The 22493-nt window shown below is 38.4% G+C and overlaps 1 protein-coding gene across 1 annotated transcript; it reads left to right on the plus strand.

Annotated features, from left to right (window-relative positions):
- The first annotated feature begins 15981 nt into the window (after positions 1 to 15981).
- Positions 15982 to 17017, plus strand: LOC109562689 (GTP-binding nuclear protein Ran-like). Its single transcript, XM_019965708.2, has one exon. The coding sequence runs from the start codon at positions 16016 to 16018 to the stop codon at positions 16667 to 16669; it is 654 nt and encodes a 217-aa protein (XP_019821267.1). The 5' UTR covers positions 15982 to 16015; the 3' UTR covers positions 16670 to 17017.
- The last annotated feature ends 5476 nt before the right edge of the window (positions 17018 to 22493 follow it).

The raw sequence follows: 22493 nt of genomic DNA on the forward strand, positions 1-22493 counted from the left end.
ACTGTATTTGCAAATTGAATGATATTATTTTCTTTGTTATTTAGCCATGGTGCAGATGGATTAGAATGACTCTGAAAATTGTACTGGTAAATAAAATGTTAGAATTACATTTTTGCAAAAGAGTTTTAGAAACTGAAAAAGCAATATGTTATAAAGAATGCATCCAATAGTATAATTAAATAATATTTTCTTTATTTCTCTTTTTAATATATAGTAGGTTATAAAGCTAATTCAGATGCCATTTTCAAATTTTCTTTTCTTTCTTTTTGGATACATAGTATGTACTGTATCATGGTCCCACTGATGGGGTGGTGCTAGAATTACAACACCCTCTGAAATTAGAGCTTCTCTCTTACTCATTTTTGTTCTAGTTTCTTTTTTATGTATCTATCATTTCTCATTACTTTCTGAAGTTTTTGGTGTTTTGTCTTTCCATCATACGGACATCAAGTGCTGGGAAACATATTTTGTTTTCCCTTTTGGTTTTATGACTCTACCTTTTGGTTTTCCAGACAACTTCAGATTTGTACTTTTATCACTCTTTTCACAGAGTGTTGACATTGGTTTTGGTTTTCAATGGCTCTGTCTCCTCCATTCCTCGAGGATTATGTATCACATTCAGGTCATTGCTCAGTACTCCATGTTCCCAAATAAATCCAGCACCTTGTTAGTTGGGTCCTAGTGGACTTAAATGTAGTGGAGAATGACAATAACAAATGAATCAAGGCCAAAGCTTTCCTAATGAAGGTCCCTAAATCTACTCAGAAAAAAAAAAAAAAAAAGAAATATTAACAAAGCCACTAGTTCTGTTTGCTGAACACCCAAAGCAAAACATTAAAACAAAAAAAGGCTATAGACAATACTCCAATACTCTTTTCTAAGAGAATTCTGCTGTAAGTGAATCACAACTGTACCCCTGAATAAGTGAAAATATTATAAAGTCGTAATTGTATCCTGCATCTTACTTGGTGTACTGTGAATATTTCTTTAACTTTGAAGTGCATGCTTATTCAAAGCCCTTGAATGTAATCACTCACTATATTTTTGGTTTAATAAAAACTGTAAAACTTATGGATTGATTTTGTTTTAATGAAGCTAGGCCATTTTCAACAAATACTTGTTGGAGATTGCAATGTATAAATTGTGCTGAACATGGTGGGGAATGTTAATAATGATAGAGTCCTTCTTTTCTAAGAGCCCCTCAAAGAAAACTGTAGGTTTTGGAGCTGAAATAAGTTTTGTGGGGTTTAGTCCAATTCTCCTAAACCTTATGGATAAGAAACTCAAGGTCTGAAAAGCTAAGTGATCTTGGGAAAGAAATGCATTTGATCTTTGTGAATTTCAGTTTCCTTATTTATAATTACAAAGCAAATCATAGTATCTAACTCAATTGTTGTTCAGTTGCTCAGTTGTGTCTGACTCTTTGTGACCCCATGTACTGCAGCACACGAGGCCTCCCTGTCCTTCACTGTCTCCCAGAGTTTGCTCACATTCATGTCCATTGAGTCGATGATGCCATCCAGCCATCTCATTCTCTGTTGCCCACTTAACCTCCTTCCTTTAATCTTTCCCAGCATCAGAGTCTTTTCCAATGAGTTGGCTGTTCTCATCAGATAGCCAAAGTTTTGGAGCTTCAGCCTCAGCATCAGTCCTTCCAATGAATAGTCAAAGTTGATTTTCTTTAGGATTGACTTGTTTGATCTCCTTGCAGTCCCAGGGACTCTCAAGAGTCTTCTCCAGCACCACAGTTAAAAAGCATCAATTCTTTGGTGTTTAGCCTTCTTTATGATTCAACTCTCATGTCCATACATGATGACTGAAAAAAACAGAGCTTTGATTATTCAGACCTTTGTTGGCAAAATGATGTCTCTGCATTTTAATATGCTGTCTAGGTTGGTCATAGCTTTTCTTCCAAAAAGCAAGTGTCTTTTAATTTCATGGCTGTAGTCACCATCCACAGTGATTTTGGAGCCTCTAGGATTGTCATATTGGTTAGCTCATAGGGTTGTCATAAGAATTAATGTGATATATGTATAGTACTGAGCTGCCAATAGTAAGTTCCCAATAAATGGTACCTTCTTTTTAGTGTTATTATTGGCTATGATGATACAAATGGTGTGGTGTGGTTTAGTCACTAAGTCATGTTTGACTCCTGTGACCCCGTGGACTGTAGCCCGCTAGGCTCCTCTGTCAGTGGAATTTCCCAGGCAAGAATACTGGAGTAGATTGCTCTTTCCTTCTCCAGGAGATCTTCCCCACCCAGGGATCGAACCCGAGTCTCCGGTGTCACAGGCAGATTCTTTAACAACTGAACCACTGAACCAGGGAAGCTGACACTACAAATAGGAAGTGCCAAAACAGATACAAATCCTTTTCTTTCAAGCCCATTATTTTATTGGGTTGGCCAAAAAGTTCGTTCAGGTTTTTCTTGCCATCTTATGGAAAAACCCGATATATAGTTTTTTTGGCCAACTTAATATATAGTTTTCCATGCTATAAATGTATTATTTTCCAGTCTGGGAAGCGTTTCTCTTTCAGTAAAAGTCATATTCAGAAATAGCTGTTAATTGTCAGACTGCCATTTGTTTTCACGAAATCACAACAGGAACAAAAATAATGTTTCAAACAAAAATAACAATAACCCCCAAACGTTTTTTGTGTATGTGCACTGCTTAAATGCAGCATTAAGTTAAAAGTTAATTTTTTTTTGAGTTAAGACTTTCTAATATAGACACAGATTAAATGTCACCCATTTGTTCTGCTAAGCATCCCAAATGCTACAGGATTTGCTCCAGATTGTAATTCCTATAAGATCTTTTGCACTTTCATTTCTTATCCATTTATCTCATAGTTGTTATAATAGTGGTCAGTCCACACTCTCTCTTCCCCAGGGTCAGGGGTAACTCCCACTGTCTTACCTTATTTGCAGGCTTGCTATCCGAAACTGGGCAGCAGCCAGGCTCCTGGAGGCTGGTGAATGAATTGGATACTCACCAATCCTCTGTTTTTGGAAAGCCTATCTTCTTGTCACTTCATGTTAAATATGGATGGGAAAGGCTCTCCTGATCTAACCTACTATGTTTATCCAGCAAGTGTTCCTTTCTTATGAAAACTGGAGTGGAACAATATTTAATAAAGTTCTGTAGAACTAAAGCATGATGCTGGGTCTTAAATTTGCTTCTCCTTCTCCTCTCTATAGTTATTTTAAAGCAAGATTTGCTATGAATTTAGTGACATTAGGTAGTTTTCACACTTTGAGAAGGAAGTTCTTTGAATGTAAGTGAAATTCTTACATCTCCTTTGCCTTCAACTCTTTTTTATTGATTTCAGACATCTAGCTGTAGTCACTCATCAGCTTTAACCCTCAAAACAATGGTACTTGAATTAGGGTTCTCCAAAGAAATAAAATATATACATGTATCTCAAATAATTTACTGTAAGAAATTGGCTCATGTGATTGTGAAGGCTGACAAGTACCAACATTTGTACTTGGCAAGCTGGAAACTCAGGAGAGCTATTATGTGATTCCAGTCCAAAGACAGGGAAAAGAAAGAAACAAACAAAACTATGTCTCAGCTCAAGACAGTGAAACAGGAGAAAATCCCCCTTACTTGTGTCATTCAGACCTTCAACTGATTGGATGAGGCCCACGCACAAAATGAGGGCACTCTGCTTTACTTAGGCTGCTGGTTTAAATGTTACTCTTATCCATGACACCTTCAGAGAAACACCCAGAATAACATTTGACCAAATGTCTGGGTGCTTCCATGGTCTGGTCAAATTGACAATAAAATTAACCATCGTAGTACTCAATGGTTTGTCTTTAATCTCTCATACAGCAAGAGACAGATTGATACTTTTGTTATTTGTAAATATGCTTGGCTGTGTCTCTTTTGAAATTAGCCATGACTGAACTTTTAGTTTCATAGAGGTTTTATTTTATTTTGCTACCATAATTCTAAAACACGGCATGTCTAGTGTTGATTCCCTAGTATCTCTGTATAGAGTGAATCAGACACAAATGGGAGTCCCAGCATTGTTTTGTATTTTGTAGGGAAAGAATGTTGCTTACTGTTAAAAGAAAAAAAAAAAAAAAAAAGAAGGAAAAGGAATGGAATTTAAAGGCATCAGATGTTAATTTGAATCCAGGCTTTTTCATGCAACATCTATGTAAATTAGACATATTATTCAACTAAGCCTTAGTGCCCCTTTCTGCACAAATTGGGAAAAATAAAATACCTACTTAACCCTAGCTGACTTGATGGACATGAGTTTGAGCAGACTCAGGGAGATAGTGAAGGACAGGGAAGCCTGGAGTGCCAGAGTTCATGGGGTCACAGAGAGTCGGAGAGGACTTGGGACTGAACAACAACAACCCTAGCAAAACTTTCATATAGCTCTGCAAGTAGTTATGACAAGGATCTTGATTACAGTTCTTTTGTGATGGCAGAAATATTAGAAATAATCTAAATCTCAGTTAATGTGAGAATGAATTTGTGGTATAGCCATGCAGTTCAGTCCTGTTTAGCAGATAAAAGGAATGAATTAAATCTGTATATCAATTTGACAAAAGTCTAAGAAATAAGATTGAGTGAGAAAAATTACATTAAAATAGCATTTATGTAAAATTTAAAGGTATGCATAAATATTATACATTGCTTATGAACACAGTTTATGAAATAAAGTGTGAGAATTGACAAAAATGTATGCAAAATCAGAAGAGTGATTTGTTATAGGCTAGCAGATAGAGACAGTGGAATAGGGAAGATTTCTGAAGGACACATTTGCCAGGTATAGTATTTGCCAGGTGGAGCCTTTTTTTCCAGTATTTTGAACATGTCATCTACTCTCTCTTGACTTGGGAAGTTTCTTCTGAGAAGTCTCTCATAATCTTATGGCATTGGGGTGACTCTCTTATAAGTGACAAGTTGCTTTTCTCTTGCTGTTCTCAGTATTTCCCCTTTGGGTTTGACTTTTAATAATTAAATCTAATTATAATGCCTTGTTGTAGCCTTTTGGGGTTCAACATATTTAGGATCTTTTGGGCCTCAGGAATCTGTTTTTCACCCCGTGTTTGGGAATTTTTCAGTCATTATTCCTTTAAATAGACTTTCTGTCCCTTTCTTGTTCTTGTCTTCTTCAGGGACTCATATAATGCATATATTAATTTTCTGTGATGTTCCATAAGGCTCAGAGGCTTTCTTAACAGTTTCTCATTCTTTTTTTTATTTTTATTTTTGGTCCTTTGATTGAAATTTTTAAATGACCTATATTAGAATTTACTGATCCTTTCTTCTGCTTAGTTAAGTCTGCTGTTGAAGCTCTCTACTGAATTTTTTAGTTCAGTCATTGTAGTTTTCAGCCATGGAATCCTTTTTTTAAATCATTTCTTTCTCTTTATTTATACATTATTTCCCTAATTTATCCAGACCTACAAGAACTTTTAACTAACACCCAAAAAAGATGTCCTTTTCATTATAGGGGACTGGAATGCAAAAGTAGGAAGTCAAGAAACACCTGGAGTAACAGGCAAATTTGGCCTCAGAATACGGAATGAAGCAGGGCAAAGACTAATAAAGTTTTGCCAAGAGAACGCACTGGTCATAGCAAACACCCTCTTCCAACAACACAAGAGAAGACTCTACACATGGACATCACCAGATGGTCAACACCAAAATCAGATTGATTATATTCTTTGCAGCCAAAGATGGAGAAGCTCTATACAGTCAGCAAAAACAAGACCAGGAGCTGACTGGATCAGATCATGAACTCTTTATTACCAAATTCAGACTTAAATTGAAGAAAGTAGGGAAAACCACTAAATCATTCAGTTATGACCTAAATCAAATCCCTTATGATTATACAGTGGAAGTGAGAAATAGATTTAAGGGCCTAGATCTGATAGATAGAGTGCCTGATGAACTATTGAATGAGGTTCATGACATTGTACAGGAGACAGGGATCAAGATAATCCCCATGGAAAAGAAATGCAAAAAAGCAAAATGGCTGTCTGGGGAGGCCTTACAAATAGCTGTGAAAAGAAGAGAAGCGAAAAGCAAAGGAGAAAAGGAAAGATATAAACATTTGAATGCAGAGTTCCAAAGAATAGCAAGAAGAGATAAGAAAGTCTTCCTCAGTGATCAATGCAAAGAAATAGAGGAAAACAATGGAATGGGAAAGACTAGAGATCTCTTCAAGAAAATTAGAGATACCAAGGGGACATTTCATGCAAAGATGGGCTCGATAAAGGACAGAAATGGTATGGACCTAACAGAAGCAGAAGGTATGAAGAAGAGGTGGCAAGAATACACAGAAGAACTGTACAAAAAAGATCTTCATGACCCAGATAATCACGATGGTGTGATCACTGACCTAGAGCCAGACATCCTGGAATGTGAAGTCAAGTGGGCCTTAGAAAGCATCACTACGAACAAAGCTAGTGGAGGTGATGGAATTCCAGTTGAGCTATTTCAAATCCTGAAAGATGATGCTGTGAAAGTGCTGCACTCAATATGCCAGCACATTTGGAAAACTCAGCAGTGGCCACAGGACTGGAAAAGGGCAGTTTTCATTCCAATCCCAAAGAAAGGCAATGCCAAAGAATGCTCAAACTACTGCACAATTGCACTCATCTCACACACTAGTAAAGTAATGCTCAAAATTCTCCAAGCCAGGCTTCAGCAATGCGTGAACCGTGAACTTCCAGATGTTCAAGCTGGTTTTAGAAAAGGCAGAGGAACCAGAGATCAAATTGCCAACATCTGCTGGATCATGGAAAAAGCAAGAGAGTTCCAGAAAAACATCTATTTCTGCTTTCTTGACTCTGCCAAAGCCTTTGACTGTGTGGATCACAATAAACTGTGGAAAATTCTTCAAGAGATGGGAATACCAGACCACCTGACCTGCCTCTTGAGAAATCTGTATGCAGGTCAGGAAGCAACAATTAGAACTGGACATGGAACAACAGACTGGTTCCAAATAGGAAAAAGAGTTCGTCAAGGTTGTATATTGTCACCCTGCTTATTTAACTTCTATGCAGAGTACATCATGAGAAATGCTGGACTGAAAGAAACACAAGCTGGAATCAAGATTGCCGGGAGATATATCAATAACCTCAGATATGCAGATGACACCACCCTTATGGCAAAAAGTGAAGAGGAACTCAAAAGCCTCTTGATGAAAGTGAAAGTGGAGAGTTAGAAAGTAGGCTTGAAGCTCAACATTCCGAAAACAAAGATCATGGCATCCGGTCCCATCACTTCATGGCAAATAGATGGGGAAACAGTGGAAACAGTGTCAGACTGAATTGATGCTTTTGAACTGTGGTGTTGGAGAAGACTCTTGAGAGTCCCTTGGACTTCAAGGAGATCCAACCAGTCCATTCTGAAGGAGATCAGCCCTGGGATTTCTTTGGAGGGAATGATGCTGAAGCTGAAACTCCAGTACTTTGGCCACCTCATGCGAAGAGTTGACTCATTGGAAAAGACTCTGATGCTGGAAGGGATTGGGGGCAAGAGGAGAAGGGAACGACAGAGGATGAGATGGCTGGATGGCATCACTGACTCGATGGACATGAGTCTGAGTGAACTCCAGGTGTTGGTGATGGACAGGGAGGCCTGGCGTGCTGCGATTCATGGGGTCGTGAGGAGTAGGACACGACTGAGTGACTGAACTGAACTGAAATTTGTAAACTTATAGTTAACCAAACTTCTTAAAGAGGACTATTTGAAGTCTTTGTCAAACAGGTCATAAATACCCATTTCTTTAGGGTCAGTCATTGGAACTTAATTATAATTTCATTTGACAGTATCTTGTTTACCTTATTTTTTGTGATCATTCTATCCTTATATCGGTATTGTCACATATAATTAAATGGTCTCCTTTTCTAGAATTTATATGTTTGTATTGGCAGTGAAAGACCTTCATCCATCAGATCAACTTGAAGTAATGGATGGGTCTGTTGGTAGTGTCTATGGGTAGGCAGGGCTTGCTAGGAGGGCCTCTGGTTGGGCCAGGCTACTTACTGCCTGTGCTCTGAGGTAGGGGAGGTTCTCTTGGCAGGTTCCTCATCTAAGTGAGACCACTGGGTAAGCCCCCAGTTTGGGCAGAGCTACTGATTGTGCTCTGAGGTTAAATGGGGACACTAGGAGGACTCTGAAATCACCTCTGGTTGAGTGAATTTGCAGACTGTGTCCCCTGTTACAGCAGTGCCCCTGGTTGGATTCTGTGATTGGGTACACCTGTTAGAGCACTGCAATCTCTCTTGGTTGAGTGGTGCCTTGAGCTGTGCTCCCTGACCACAGCTGGATGGACTGTGTGTTCAGGAATGGTAGCAGGCAGGGTTTCATGGTTGTTTGAGGCTTCAAGTTGTGCTGCATAATCAGATAAGGCCGCAGGTTTTGCTCTGAAGTTACATGGGTTCTCATGCTGGGCTTTGTGATTTGGTAGGCTGCTGGCTCAGATGCACTGTGCTGTTGGTGAGGGGCTGGCCTGGCTGTCTGTCCAGGCAGGGCTTCCAATTGTATTTCATAGATTTGATGGTCTGCTGTCAGGCTGGATCCTTATCTAAGGTTCCTGGTTGGGTTGGATGGCACTGTAGATTATGCCACGGGATAGGGAGGAGGTCACTCTCTGGACCACCCTCCAGCCCCCACATCCCCAACTACTTCCCACCCCCACCCATCCTGCTGACAAAGCTTCCCCCCTGCATAGGCAAAGCTATAAGCTGTATTCAGCAATCAGGCAGGACTGTAGGCTGGGCTCAGAAGTTGTTGGTACCATCAGTTGGGTTTTGAGACTACCCAGGGCCAAAGGATATGTTCAACATATCTCTTGGGCAGAGATTCTGTCTTGGTCTCCTGCTTGTGTAGGACCATAGGATATTCCAGGTTGTTTGGCTAGGATTTCTGTTTGGGTGGGACTGAGGTTATGCTCAGTACTTTGGCAGGGCTGTACATTTGCTTCCCTTCCCAGGCAGGCCCACAGAACATGTCCTTTGGACAGCATGGACTGTTGGCTGATTGCCCTAATCAGTAGAACTGCCAATTGAGCTAGCCAGGTGGGTTCACCAAATCAGCTTTGCAGATGAGCAGAGATGCTGACTGGGATCTCTGCTTGGTTGCAAGCAGGAAGATAGTTTGCCAAACTCTGAGCACTGGTTGTCCACCTCTTCTCCATCTCTTGTCTGAGTTTCTTAAATCTTAACTGGAGTTAGAACAAGTTTTAACAAGAGGTATTAATTCACACAGAGTGGAAATTCATACCCAAAATACACATGGGTGAATATGAGTTCTCAGAGTAGGCTTGTTTTTCCACTGAGAGTTTAGCATGAAACAAACTTTACTGTCATCTCTTTGGGTTTGTTGGTAGACCTCACTTCTTGTGAGTTCTAAGCTTCTGGCTTTAGATGGAATTCTCAGCTACAGCCCCCTACTTTTTGATGACCTAAATTTTATATCCTATTTATATGGCTTCTAAAATGCAAGTTCTCTGGTTAATTAAACTGGTATCTAATCTCATGTCCCATCCATAACCATCTAGGCTCTGATAATCAGTACTTTCTCTGTGTTTTGTTCTGGAGCTTTTTCTTACATAATTGTGTGTGTGTGTATGAATTCAGGCATGTATTTAAGAAGATATTTGTTATATTTTATCTGTATCTTACATGTTTTTCCACAGATATGAAATTTTTGGTTGTTTCAGTCATCAAATGATTGGAAACATGTTACATTTTTGCTTTTGTATTAACAGCATCTGTTCAGATCCGCCAGTGTTTCTTTCCTCCTTTGTGGTACATGAACTTAGATGTTGACTCTGAAAGGTGTTGAGGTCAGGGGGAGGTGAGCATCCATGGTGATTCTGTCAAGAGAAAGTGTTCTCACTTTGGGCTGTTCTAGTCTGGAAGCTGATGAAAATAGCCTGATTACACCACCTTAGCAATGAGTACTTACTTTGTCCATCTGCAGTCTCTGGGCATGGGGATGATGACCTCTGGGTGACAAGGTCAAATAAGTGAGTATGGAAAAAGAGGCAGACTCATTTTCTCTCTGGTCTCAGGAGAATTCATAGGTGATACCTTCTTAGACCAGAAACTGTGTTCATTATCTCTTCCATGATATCACTTAGGAGAGAAACTCTGAGAAGTTTCAACAGCATAGTTTTGGGAATTGGACTGGTTTGACTATTACTTTTCAAGTCCTACTTTTCTCCCTGAAACTTTATTCAGATATAATTGACAAATAGAATTGTATACATTTAAAATATATAATGTGATGATATGTGATATCTATACATTATAAAATATTCACCATAACCAAATTAATTAATATATTAATCACCCTCACTCAATGTATTTACTTTTTTTTTCCTTTGGTGAGAACTTATAAGATCTACTTTCTTAAAAACTTCCAAGAATATAATACAGTATTTTTTAGCAAGAGGAATACTGATTAGAATTTTCTTTTCTTTAATTAATTTTTATTGGAGTATAGTTGCTTTACATGGTATGTTTCTGCTATACAGCAAAGTGAATCAGCTTTATATTTACATATATCCCCTATTCTTTGGATTTCCTTTCCCTTTAGGTCACCACAGGGCATTAAATAGAGTTCCCTGAGCTGTATAGTAGGTTGTAATTATCTATTTTATGCATAGTATCAATAGAGTAGAGTATAGTATTTTTAACTACAGTCAGTATGCTATACCTTAGATCCTTGGAACTTGTTCATGTTATAAATTAAAAGTAGTAGTACTCTGACTAATATATTTCCATTTCCCCTCCTACCCAACCCCTGGTTACCACTATTCTACTCTGTTTCTATGAGTTCAAGTCCTAATTTCTTTCTAGCAAAAAGAGTATGATAATATTTATAGAGTAATTGCCTTGTCTTTTTTTGAGGATTAAATGAAACGTGAGATAATGCTTACACAGTATCAATGCTAAGTAAGTAGCCAAGCATACAGTAAGCACTAGGTTGATGCTAACTGTTATAATTTGTTAGTAGTAGTGATATCCCAAGTAACTAGTATGAGCAAAACACTCTGAAATACCTGTGAGGTCACAATATGAACAGCAACCTCTCTGATACACAGTGATTATGAGACAGAAAGCCTTATGCACTCAGAAAGCCATTGTGCCCCACCATCGTCTGCCAGCCCATTGTCACAAGTCAGACTTTCATTTGTGGTTAGCCATTCCATGTTTCTCACTTGGATGTTATTAATGCTGTATCTGGAATGTGGGTAGTATGTTTTTAAAAGATTGTGGCCTACCATTTATACACAAGTCACTATGAGAAAAGTTGCATCGTGTTGTAATAAAAGAACCCTTTCAACCAGAATTGAACTGTTGTTTCCACAACACTGTAAGAGAGACTAAGTAAAGCAAGCTGGAGAAGACGCTTTGTGTTGTGTGAGCGGGTCACGTTGTTTTCCTTTTTTATTGTACTGGTGTGCCGCTGGCAATCAGCGTGGGGTCTTCACTTATGGAAATGTAGCTGTTGGCAGTTTAGGCTCAATCTCATTCCCAAGCTGTCATAAATGATCACATAGGAAGATAATACTTGATGGGAATTTTGTTTTCTTTACCTTTTTTTTTTTCTTTTATTTTTCTTTGAGGCAACTTGTTACAGAGGAGAACAGATAAGATTGAGATCTATGGTATACTGCAGTGCTTGGAAAATACACACACATTCTCAGAAATTCTATTCACGTAGGAAAAAGATAGAAACAATTCCCTAATTAAATGAAAACATTTGCAATCATGGCCACTTGTTCCTGCTATTATTGCCACAGACTCTCTTTTTAAAATTGAATTACACTGATTTCCAATGTTGTGTCAGGTTCAGATGTATAGCAAGGCGATTCAGATATATATATTCTTTTTCAGATTCTTTTCCATCATAGGTTATTACAAGATACTGAATATAGTTCCCTATGCTATACAGTAGGTCCTTGTTTATCTATTTTATATATAGTACTGTGTATCTACTAATCTCAAACTCCTAATTTATCTCTATAGACTCTTAAAAGAAGTAACATACAAAACTTTTGTTCAGTGTATTACAGCAGAAGGTCTATGGCTTTGTCAGTCTATTTTATAATAAAGACTGTCTTCATGCATTGTTGCCACAGATGTGTAACCTGAATTGAATGAAGACTTTAGACCTCAACTCTAGTGCACAGGACACATAGTTAAAAAAGGAAGCAATTATATATTTGTAAAAACAGGACATTCTAAAGGATAGTTAGCCTAATCTTTTCAAAAAATTATTGTTGTGAGGAGAATGAGGGGGGAGGAGGAGAGGAATTTTCTAGATTAAAAGTCTTAAGAGACATAACGAAATGCAAAGCAAAATCCATGTGGTACTTGTTTATAGTTTGATCAAATCGGTATCTTTGAGAAACAGTGAAAGTTTAGCACAACCTGGGTTTTTTATTAAGAAATTTATATTTTTAAGCATTGCATACTGACATATATAGGTAAAGAAATGTCATATTTATTTACTTTTTACCACTGCATCAAAGCAATACTTAAAGCAGATGTTACAAAATGTTAAGAATAGTTAAATATGGACAATGAGCATACACGGTTCATTATACTCTGCTCTACTTTTCAGTAAGTTTTAAAATTTTCTTAATAAAAAGTAGAAAAAAATCTTCATGGTATTATTCTTCTTGAAAACTAAGAGTGCTATTTAAAATGGTATTCTGAAACTCTTTAATCCATAAAATGATGAGTCATAGTAGACTAAACAAAGGTTAACAGAATTAAAAATGTCCTCAAAGCAGAATCTCCAGATATACCATTAAATATTTAGAGTTACAGAGATATTTGTCCTTTTTTTTTTTTAGAGGACATTCAGTTTATGCTGGTGATGCCTTTTCTAGATATAGGGACTAGGAAGATCCATACAATAAGCTCCTTGGAATAAAAATAACCATAGAAAATTTCAGACCACAAGCTTGGTGCTTTAGTAGAGGTCATTGCTGCTGCTGCTGCTGCTGCTGCTAAGTCACTTCAGTCATGTCCAACTCTATGTGACTCCATAGACAGCAGCCTACCAGGCTCCTTTGTCCCTGGGGTTCTCCAGGCAAGAACACTGGAGTGGGTTGCCATTTCCTTCTCCAATGCATGAAAGTGAAAAGTGAAAGTGAAGTCGCTCAGTCGTGTCTGACTCTTTGTGACCCCATGGATTACAGCCTACCAGGCTCCTCTGTCCATGGGATTTTCCAGGCAAGAGTACTGGAGTGGGGTGCCAGTGCCTTCTCCGAGTAGAGGTCATTAGCCTGACACAATAAGAAGAACACATGTGTTGCCTCTTCTTGGCCATGGTCCTGAAGTTGACTCTTGACTTATTTATTAGCAGTATGAACTTGAGCAGGTTTCTTAGACTGAGTCTCAAGTGTCTTCTTGGTAGAAAGGGGATAATATGTCTTCCAGGGAATGTGTTGGTATTAAATGAGGTAATATGCTTCAAGAGTTTAGCACAGAGATGTGTGAAATAAAATTCCTGTCTGTGTTGCTGTCTTTAGAGTTTCATTAAGGGGAGGTAGAATAGGAGTGATCAGGAACTCTTCTGAGCACAACTGAGAAAATCAGTCTGGCAGTCAGATCCATGATAACCCTGGCAAGTCTGAAGACAAGGGTGCTGTTGCAAAGTCTCCGGATCCCCTACCTGACAGTCATTGCTTTCTTGCTTCCAGGACTCTAGTTTTGTTATGGATGGTGACACAGCAGCCTGGACAGGAAACTAACAATTTAAAAAATGCAACCACATTTACCATCCTTATTTGAAGCAAGTGGCAGCACTGTCTTGTTTTGGCCGATGTAATGTAAGCTGAAATCATAGGGTGGGTGTTCTGCGAATGTGCTTTAAAATTAGGAGACAGCCTAAGGCAATACAACTGCTCTAAAAATACTCTATGGAGAAGGGAATGGCAATCCACTCCAGTATTCTTGCTTGGAGAATTCCATGAAAAGGAAGCCTGGTGGGCTGCAGTTTGTGGGGTCGCAGAGTTGGACACGACTGAGCGGCTAACACATATGCAAAAATACTCTAAGAATATAAGTATGGAAAGCCAGCAGTATCTTGGGTTTCTCGTGACCTCATGGAACTGTTTCACCCTCTTGCGATGACTACTGCCAATCTTACTGTCAGGTGAGAGAAAAAGAATTCCCACTTTTTTCAAAGATGCTGCATATATGGCTGCTTTGTGTTATATACATCTGAATTCAATCTGCCGCTGGTGTAAGCCCCAGTTAGAAAGTGTTATAAAGGTGAGAAGGAAATGAGAAGCAATGGGGATCTGGACTGTAATGGGGCAATGTCAGTAGAAATGGAAAAAAATGGTAACCAGGAGACACTTTGGGAACAGACATCATGAGACTATTACTGATGGGATGTGTGACTGAAGGGAAAGGAAGGCGTCCAATATGACTTTCAAGTTTAAGTTTAGGTGTTCAGGAGAATGGTAGCATTACCCAAAGATAGCTATAACAATTAGGTTTTAGATGAGTGACTTTGATTCAAGAAAGAAAAGCCCGGGTACTCTGAAAACTGAATTAGTAGTATGAACTCCCAAGCCCTTAGAAAGATTGGTAGAAAGAAAGATTAGGGTGTGGAAAAGGGTCTCCTATCAGATTGCAGGGCTTCTATTTACTCAGTATAAAGACAGGCCGTACTGATTGGTCAATATTTTCAAACATGGATTTACTACATTTGGAAAATATATTATCATTTCCTCTAGGGCTCAGTAACTAGAAATATACCTTGCTTAGCTAAGGCATGGATCTGTTTTGAGAGTAGAACATGGGCTATGTGACCTCTCGATGTGCTTGATAGTTCTGTCATTCTGTAATTATCTCAGGCTTCAAATAACTTTACAGGGAACAGCAAATAATTTTTATTAATAAAACACAATTTGAAACTTGGAGACAAAATTACACATTTTCAATTAAGTGTTGTAATAAAGTTAGTGACTGGAGACTCCCCCTAGGAATAAAGAGCTAAATGTATTGGTTGGCCACCCGTGCAAAGCAAAGCTAAAGTCTACACTGATTCATCACTTGAAAGATGTGGAAGCTCTATATAAGTTTTAAATATAAACTTGACAGCAGAAGAAAGCACTAAAAGGACATTGTTATTTTACAGTAGAATCTGCAGTTAATACCAATAGGCACTCTGAAGTCTAAATTCTATATCAACTTCACTGAGAAATTACTGCGTGATTCTAGTTCCTGCATTTAGGTCCCTTCTGAATCCTGTTTATTGGTACAGTGGATGGAAATTCATGTCTGTGTTCTTTATAATTTTGCCAACAATAAGAGAACCGCTACTAGAAAAGAAAGGGAGGTATAGCAAGCTTTATATTAAATAAAGATTATCCTATGTTCCTACACATTCAGTAGAAAAATTATTTGGGCAATTTTACTTTAAAGAGCTTTCTACATGTGGTAGAGAGCAATTATTAACAAAAATGATTTGTGGTACAGTTGTTTTCTTAAAAATTTTATTTCCTACAGAAGCATAGTGCTTCTGATCTGAAATGTAGGTTTATGCAAACAGTAAAGTGCAGTGATTCCCAAAGTGTCTGCAGATAATAGTTGTTCCTCGAAAATATTTCCATGGTCACATAATATTGGGACATTCTTTTTAAACAAAATTACTAAGTTTTTTTGTTGCAGTTCTTGTCAGAGCCTTTATAAAGCTCTATGACTCACCAGAAAGGAATAGAAGAAGTAACATTTTCAAGAATATCACCTCTTCGAATTATTTTTGTGTGACTCCAAAGTTTTTGCCGCAGTGTATGGGCTCATCTTAAGACTCCTGATCCAGTCAGTCTAATTGAATTTCTTTCCTAGGAAATTTCACACTGGAGGTCAAGAAATTTACTCTCTCGTCCCCTCTCTCCCTCTCCTTCTGAGGCTAGATATACAGTATGTAAGCTATATGTGACCATATTGTTCAGTCTGGCTCAGTCAGACGGGCACAGAGATGCTTCTGGAAGTAACATCATGATGGCTGCCCAAGGAGAACCCCAAGTTCAGTTCAAACTTGTTTTGGTTGGTGATGGTGGTACTGGAAAAACTACATTCGTGAAGCGTCGTCTGACTGGTGAATTTGAGAAGAAGTATGTAGCTACCTTGGGTGTTGAGGTCCATCCTCTTGTGTTCCATACCAACAGAGGACAGATTAAGTTCACTGTATGGGATACAGCTGGTCAGGAGAAATTTGGTGGACTGAGAGATGGCTATTATATACAAGTTCAGTGTGCCGTTATAATGTTTGACGTAACATCAAGAGTTACTTACAAGAATGTGCCTAACTGGCATAGAGATCTGGTACGAGTGTGGGAGGACATCCCAACTGTGTTGTGTGGCAACAAAGTGGATATTAAGGACAAAAAGGTTAAGGCAAAGTCAATCGTCTTCCACCGAAAGAAGAATCTTCAGTACTATGACATTTCTGCCAAAAGTAACTATAGCTTTGAAAAGCCCTTCTTCTTACTTGCTAGAAAACTGATTGGAGACCCTAACTTGGAATTTGTCGCCGTGTCTGCTCTTGCCCCGCCAGAGGTGGTCATGGACCTCGCTTTGGCAGCACGGTATGAGCACGATTCAGAGGCTGCTCAGACAACTGCTCTCCCGGATGAAGATGATGACCTGTGAGAAAGTGAAGCTGGGGCCCAGCGTCAGAAGGCGAGTTTTATAGGCAACTGTCCTGTGATGTCAGTGGTGTGGTGTGTTTGCCACTTTATTATATAGCTAAGCAGAACATGTGCTTAATCTCTGGATGCTGAAGGAGATGGATAGGCTTTGGAGTGAATGGGTCAGTTAAAAAAAAAAATACCTTCATTTTTTGGACCTGCATATTTAGGTGTTTTGGGACACAGTTGTTTCCTCCTTGAGTTTCAAATATAAGACTGCTGTAGTCATATGACAATATTGAGAGGTGGAATCTTGTTTGTTACTGTCATTCCCATTCCTTTTTGTTTAGAATCAGAATAAAGTTGTATTTCAAATATCTAAAAAAAAAAAAAAAAAATTGTTCGGTCTGTGTGAATTAAAGAAACAAAGGAAGTCTGTCTAGACACAGAAAAGAACAAAACACTTTTGATATGTATTTTGAATAATAGTTTAAAAATATTAGCTTGTAATTAAGTTTTTTTAATGTTAGGAAATGAAATTACTAAGTCTTTATTTGCAATAATACATAAAAGTTATCCATGCTTGCTTAGCTATTTACATTATAATTAGCTTACTAAATATTTAATAGAGAAAATTACAAAATAAAAATGACAGACTTAAGTGTCTATCACTTAAAATGAATAAGTGTTAATGCTCATGTTTGCTTGAAACCCTACTCTGACTCAGTCTCTTCAAACTCTTCACAAAGACTCTCATGTTATGAGGTTGATGTATATCCAAACCATATTATCATATGCTTTGATGGTATAGAAATTCTATTCAAAATATATACATTTAACAAATTGTATTTAACTAACACAGTTTATAACACTATGCAATTTTGTCTTTTTACACTTGACTTATGGACTTATGGTCGCATTATGTATTTGCAATGCTTTTCCTATTTTATTTTTATTGAGCAATATTTAGCATTATTTTATAAACATCTTTTACTTGAGAGGCATTTTGCCATATTGCTGCATGGTTTTATTATTTATCCTTTATAATGCCTCGATAATGTCCCACTGAGCTGACATATGATCAGTTATCAGTTCAGTCACTTAGTCGTGTCCGACTCTTTGCGACCTCATGGACAGCAGCACGCCAGGCCTCCTTGTCCGTCACCAACACCTGGAGCTTGCTCAAACTAAATCCATCAAGTCAGTGATGCCATCCAACCATCTCATCCTTTCTCATCCCCTTCTCTTTCCGCCTTCACTTTTCCCCAGCATCAGGTGTCATGGTCTTCGTAGACCAGGACTTGGGGACTGGAGTCAACGAGAATAAGGATGCAGGGGACCTAAGTCTTGAGTGAAACAAGGGTACTTTATTTACAGAAATGCATGCTAATATATCTTCAATAAAATGATTATTCAGCCATTAAGAAGAATGAAATTTCAGCAGTTGCAACAAAATGGATAGTCCTTTAAGTACAAGGTCACTGAAGAGAGTCACTGAAGGGAATCCAAGCAGGTGTCCTTTCCCATGATCTCAGTCCTGAGAACTACATGCAGCTCTGCTCGTTCCCATTTTCTAGGAACTGATAAGGAACAGAGAGTCCTTGAGAAATGGCACACAAAGGAAGAAAACATATTGGATCCCTTAAAGTTGAATGACCCCTGACAATCAGGGTCTTTTCCAATGAGTCACCTCTTTGCATCAGGCAGCCAAGGATTGGAGCTTCAGCTTCAGCATCAGTCCTTCCAATAAATATTCAGGACCGTTTTCCTTTAGGATTGACTGGTTGGATCTCCTTGAAGTCCAAGCGACACTCAAGAGTCTTCTCCAACACCACAGTTCAAAAGCATCAATTCTTTGGCACTCAGCTTTCTTCACAGTCCAACTCTCACATCCATACATGATTACTGGAAAAACCATAGCTTTGATTAGATGGACCTTTATTGGCAAAGTAATGTCTCTGCTCTTTAATATGCTGTCTAGGTTGGTCATAACTTTCTTTCCAAGGACGAAGTGTCTTTTAATTTCATAGCTGCAGTCACCATCTGCAGTGATTTTGGAGCCCCCAAAAATAAACTCTCTCACTGTTTCCATTGTTTCCACATCTATTTCCCATGAAGTGATGGGGCTGGATGCCATGATCTTAGTTTTCTGAATGTTGAGCTTTAAGCCAACTTTTTCACTCTCCTCTTTCACTTTCATCAAGAGGCTTTTGAGTTCCTCTTCACTTTCTGCCATAAGGGTGGTGTCATCTGCATATCTGAAATTATTGATATTTCTCCCGGCAATCTTGATTGTAGCTTGTGCATCATCCAGCCTGGCTAAGCAGGGTGACAATATATAGCCTTGACAGACTCCTTTCCCTATTTGGAACCAGTCTGTTGTTCCCTGTCTGGTTCTAACTGTTGCTTCTTGATCTGCATACAGATTTATCAGGAGGCAGGTAAGGTGGTCCAGTATATCCATCTCTTTAAAAATTTTCCACAGTTTTTTGTGATCTGCACTGTCAAAGGCTTTAACATAGTCAATAAAGCAGAAGTAGATGTTTTTCTGGAATTCGCTTGCTTTTTCAATGATCTGATGGATGTTGGCAATTTGATCTCTGGTTCCTCTGCCTTTTCTAAATCCATCTTGAACATCTTGAAGTTCTTGGTTCATGTACTGTTGAAGCCTGGCCTGGAGAATTTTGAGCATTACTTTGCTAGTGTGTGAGATGAGTAGAATTTTGTGGTAGTTTGAGCATTCTTTGGCATTGCCTTTCTTCAGGATTGGAGTGAAAACTGACCTTTTCCAGTCCTGTGGCCACTGCTGAGTTTTCCAAATTTGCATACTGAGTGCAGCGCTATAACAGCATCATCTTTTAGAATTTGAAATAGCTCATCTGGAATTCCATCACTTCCACTAGCTTTGTTAATAATGATGCTTTCTAAGGCCCACTTGAATTCACATTCTAGGGTGTCTGGCTCTAGTCCAGTGATTACACCATCTTGGTTATCTGCATCACGAAGATCTTTTTTGTATAGTTCTTCTGTGTATTCTTGCCACCTCTTCTTAATATCTTTTGCTTAGTTTGTATTATTCTTCTCCTGTAGTTTATATAATTACTGTATTTTTTTGGACACTAAAAATAAGCAAGTGAAGTAAATATATGATAAAATTTAGGATATTTGTATCTGAAATTAAGAGAAAACCTCATTAGTTATGACTTAAGCTATATTATATTGATATTTGCTGTTTATATAATAGACCAGTAGGTTACTTTGGACCTGAGTCAGTTTTTTTGTGTGTGTGTGTGTGATTGTTTTCCTCATGATCACAAGATGAGTGCTGCTGCTTTGAATATCATATCATTACAGGGCAGCCTCCAAACTGGATAGAATAGAGTGGGAGGAAAAATGAGCCTTTCATCATGGTTCTCTCTTTTCAAGAGAAAAGTCCTTCTCAGAAGCTTTCAACAGAGTTCACTTGAGGTTTTAATGTCCAAAATCATGTGATATGTCCAAATAAGTCTCAGCTCTATAAAGAACAACAGGATTGTCATGATTGGCTTGGACAAACTTTTTTTCTAGGGCTGGGTGCATTGCTCCCCAAACCACCATGAATTTTGTCTGGCAAAGAAGGAGTAGAGATGGTGGTGTATTAGTTAGGGTTTTCTAGGAACAGAATGAATGTAAGATTATCTGTCTATATATCTACCTATTATCTATGATTTACTGTAAGAAATTGGCTGACATAATTTTAGAGATGATCAAGTCCCAAGATCTGCAGGGTGGGTCACCAAGATGGGGCCCCAGGAGAGCTGACACTTAGTTCTGAGTCCTAAGGCCTGGAAATCAGAAAGACCAGTGGTGTTGTACCAGTCTTGAGACCAGGAAGAGGTGATTTTCCACTTCAAGTCCAAAAGCAGGAAAAAGGCCAGTGTTCCAGTTTAAAGCCTATTAAACAGGGAATTTCTTCTTACCCCGGAGAGAATAAGTCCTTTTATTTTATTCAGGCCTTCAACTGATTGGACAAAGCCCACCCACATTCCAGAAAACAATAAAAAGACTTAATCTATTGATTTAAATCTTAATCTTATCCAAGAACACTGTCACAGAAATAGCCAGATTAATATTTGACCAAATATCTATACATTCTATGGTCCAGTCAAGGTGGTACATGAAATTAAGTATTACAAGTGGCTAGGCAGGTGCAAGAAGTGTCCCCTTCAGAGGTAGGGCACATCATTGTGTAGCTTTTTGGTGTTTTTAATAGCAATGTTTTCCAAAGAATGTATGATTGAGTTCAACTGATGGGAATCATTTCTAACACTTTTGATATGTATTTCCCAAATGTTTCTTTTAAAAACTTAAAATTTGCATAGTTTGTAGTAATGTTTAGAACAAGATTCTTGCATTATTTCCAGCATTCAGTTCACTTCAGTTGCTTAGTTGTGTCCAACTCTTTGCGACCCCATGAATCGCAGCACGCCAGGCCTCCCCATCCATCACCAACTCCCAGAGTTCACTCAGACTCACGTCCGTTGAGTCAGTGATGCCATCCAGCCATCTCATCCTCTGTCGTCCCCTTCTCCTCCTGCCCCCAATCCCTCCCAGCATCAGAGTCTTTACCAATGAGTCAACTCTACGCATGAGGTGGCCAAAGTACTGGAGTTTCAGCTTTAGCATCATTCCTTCCAAAGCAATCCCAGGGCTGATCTTCTTCAGAACAGACTGGTTGGATCTCCTTGCAGTCCAAGGGACTCTCAAGAGTCTTCTCCAACACCACAGTTCAAAAGCATCAATTCTTCGGCACTCAGCCTTCTTCACAGTCTAACTCTCACATCCATACATGACCACTGGAAAAACCATAGCCTTGACTAGACGGACCTTTGTTGGCAAAGTAATGTTTCTGCTTTTGAATATGCTATTTAGGTTAGTCATAACTTTCCTTCCAAGGAGTAAGCGTCTTTTAGTTTCATGGCTGCAGTCACCATCTGCAATGATTTTGGAGCCCCCAGAAATAAAGTCTGACACTGTTTCTGTTTCCCCATCTATTTCCCATGAAGTGATGGGACCGGATACCATGATCTTAGTTTTCTGAATGTTGAACTTTAAGCCAACTTTTTCACTCTCCACTTTCACTTTCATCAAGAGGCTTTTTAGTTCCTCTTTACTTTCTGCCATAAGGGTGGTGTCATTTGCATATCTGAGGTTATTGGTTTTCTCCTGGCAATCTCGATTCCAGCTTGTGCTTCTTCCAGCCCAACACTTCTCATGATGTACACTGCACATAAATTAAATAAGCAGGGTGACAATATACAGCCTTGACGTACTCCTTTTCCTATTTGGAACCAGTCTGTTGTTCCATGTCCAGTTCTAACTGTTGTTTCCTGACCTGCATACAAATTTCTCAAGAGGCAGGTCAGGTGGTCTGGTATTTCCATCTCTTTCAGAATCCCCAGCATTAGATTTCTTAAAAAACTGGTTATTTATCAGATAGAAATGTTTATTATGACTTTTTCTATTTTTTTGGACAAATGGGATACATTTTTTTCATGTATGATATCTCATATTTTGTTTTCATAGGTATTTCTCTAATGAAATCTTAGCAACTTAAATAACTTATTGGTCTTTATACATTGTATATCAGTATATAATATATAAAAATACATTTTCTCTATTCTTTTGCTATCCCTTTTCCTATTTGTGACACTTCCACCAATCTATTACTTTCCTTTTTATTTAAATGTTGCTGCATTTTTTTTTATTACACAGATGTTTTAATGTTCTTAATCTTACCCATTTTATCTTTTCTAATTTATCCTTTTATTTTAATTATCTTAGTTGTGATAAATACTATTCCTTCT

This window comes from Bos indicus, chromosome 8 (assembly GCF_029378745.1).
Source record: "Bos indicus isolate NIAB-ARS_2022 breed Sahiwal x Tharparkar chromosome 8, NIAB-ARS_B.indTharparkar_mat_pri_1.0, whole genome shotgun sequence".
In the NCBI taxonomy this organism is placed as follows: Eukaryota; Metazoa; Chordata; class Mammalia; order Artiodactyla; family Bovidae; genus Bos; species Bos indicus.

Coding starts and splice junctions, on each gene's coding strand:
- LOC109562689 (XM_019965708.2), top strand. CDS start 16,016: ATGATGGCTGCCCAAGGAGAACCCCAAGTTCAGTTCAAACTTGTTTTG.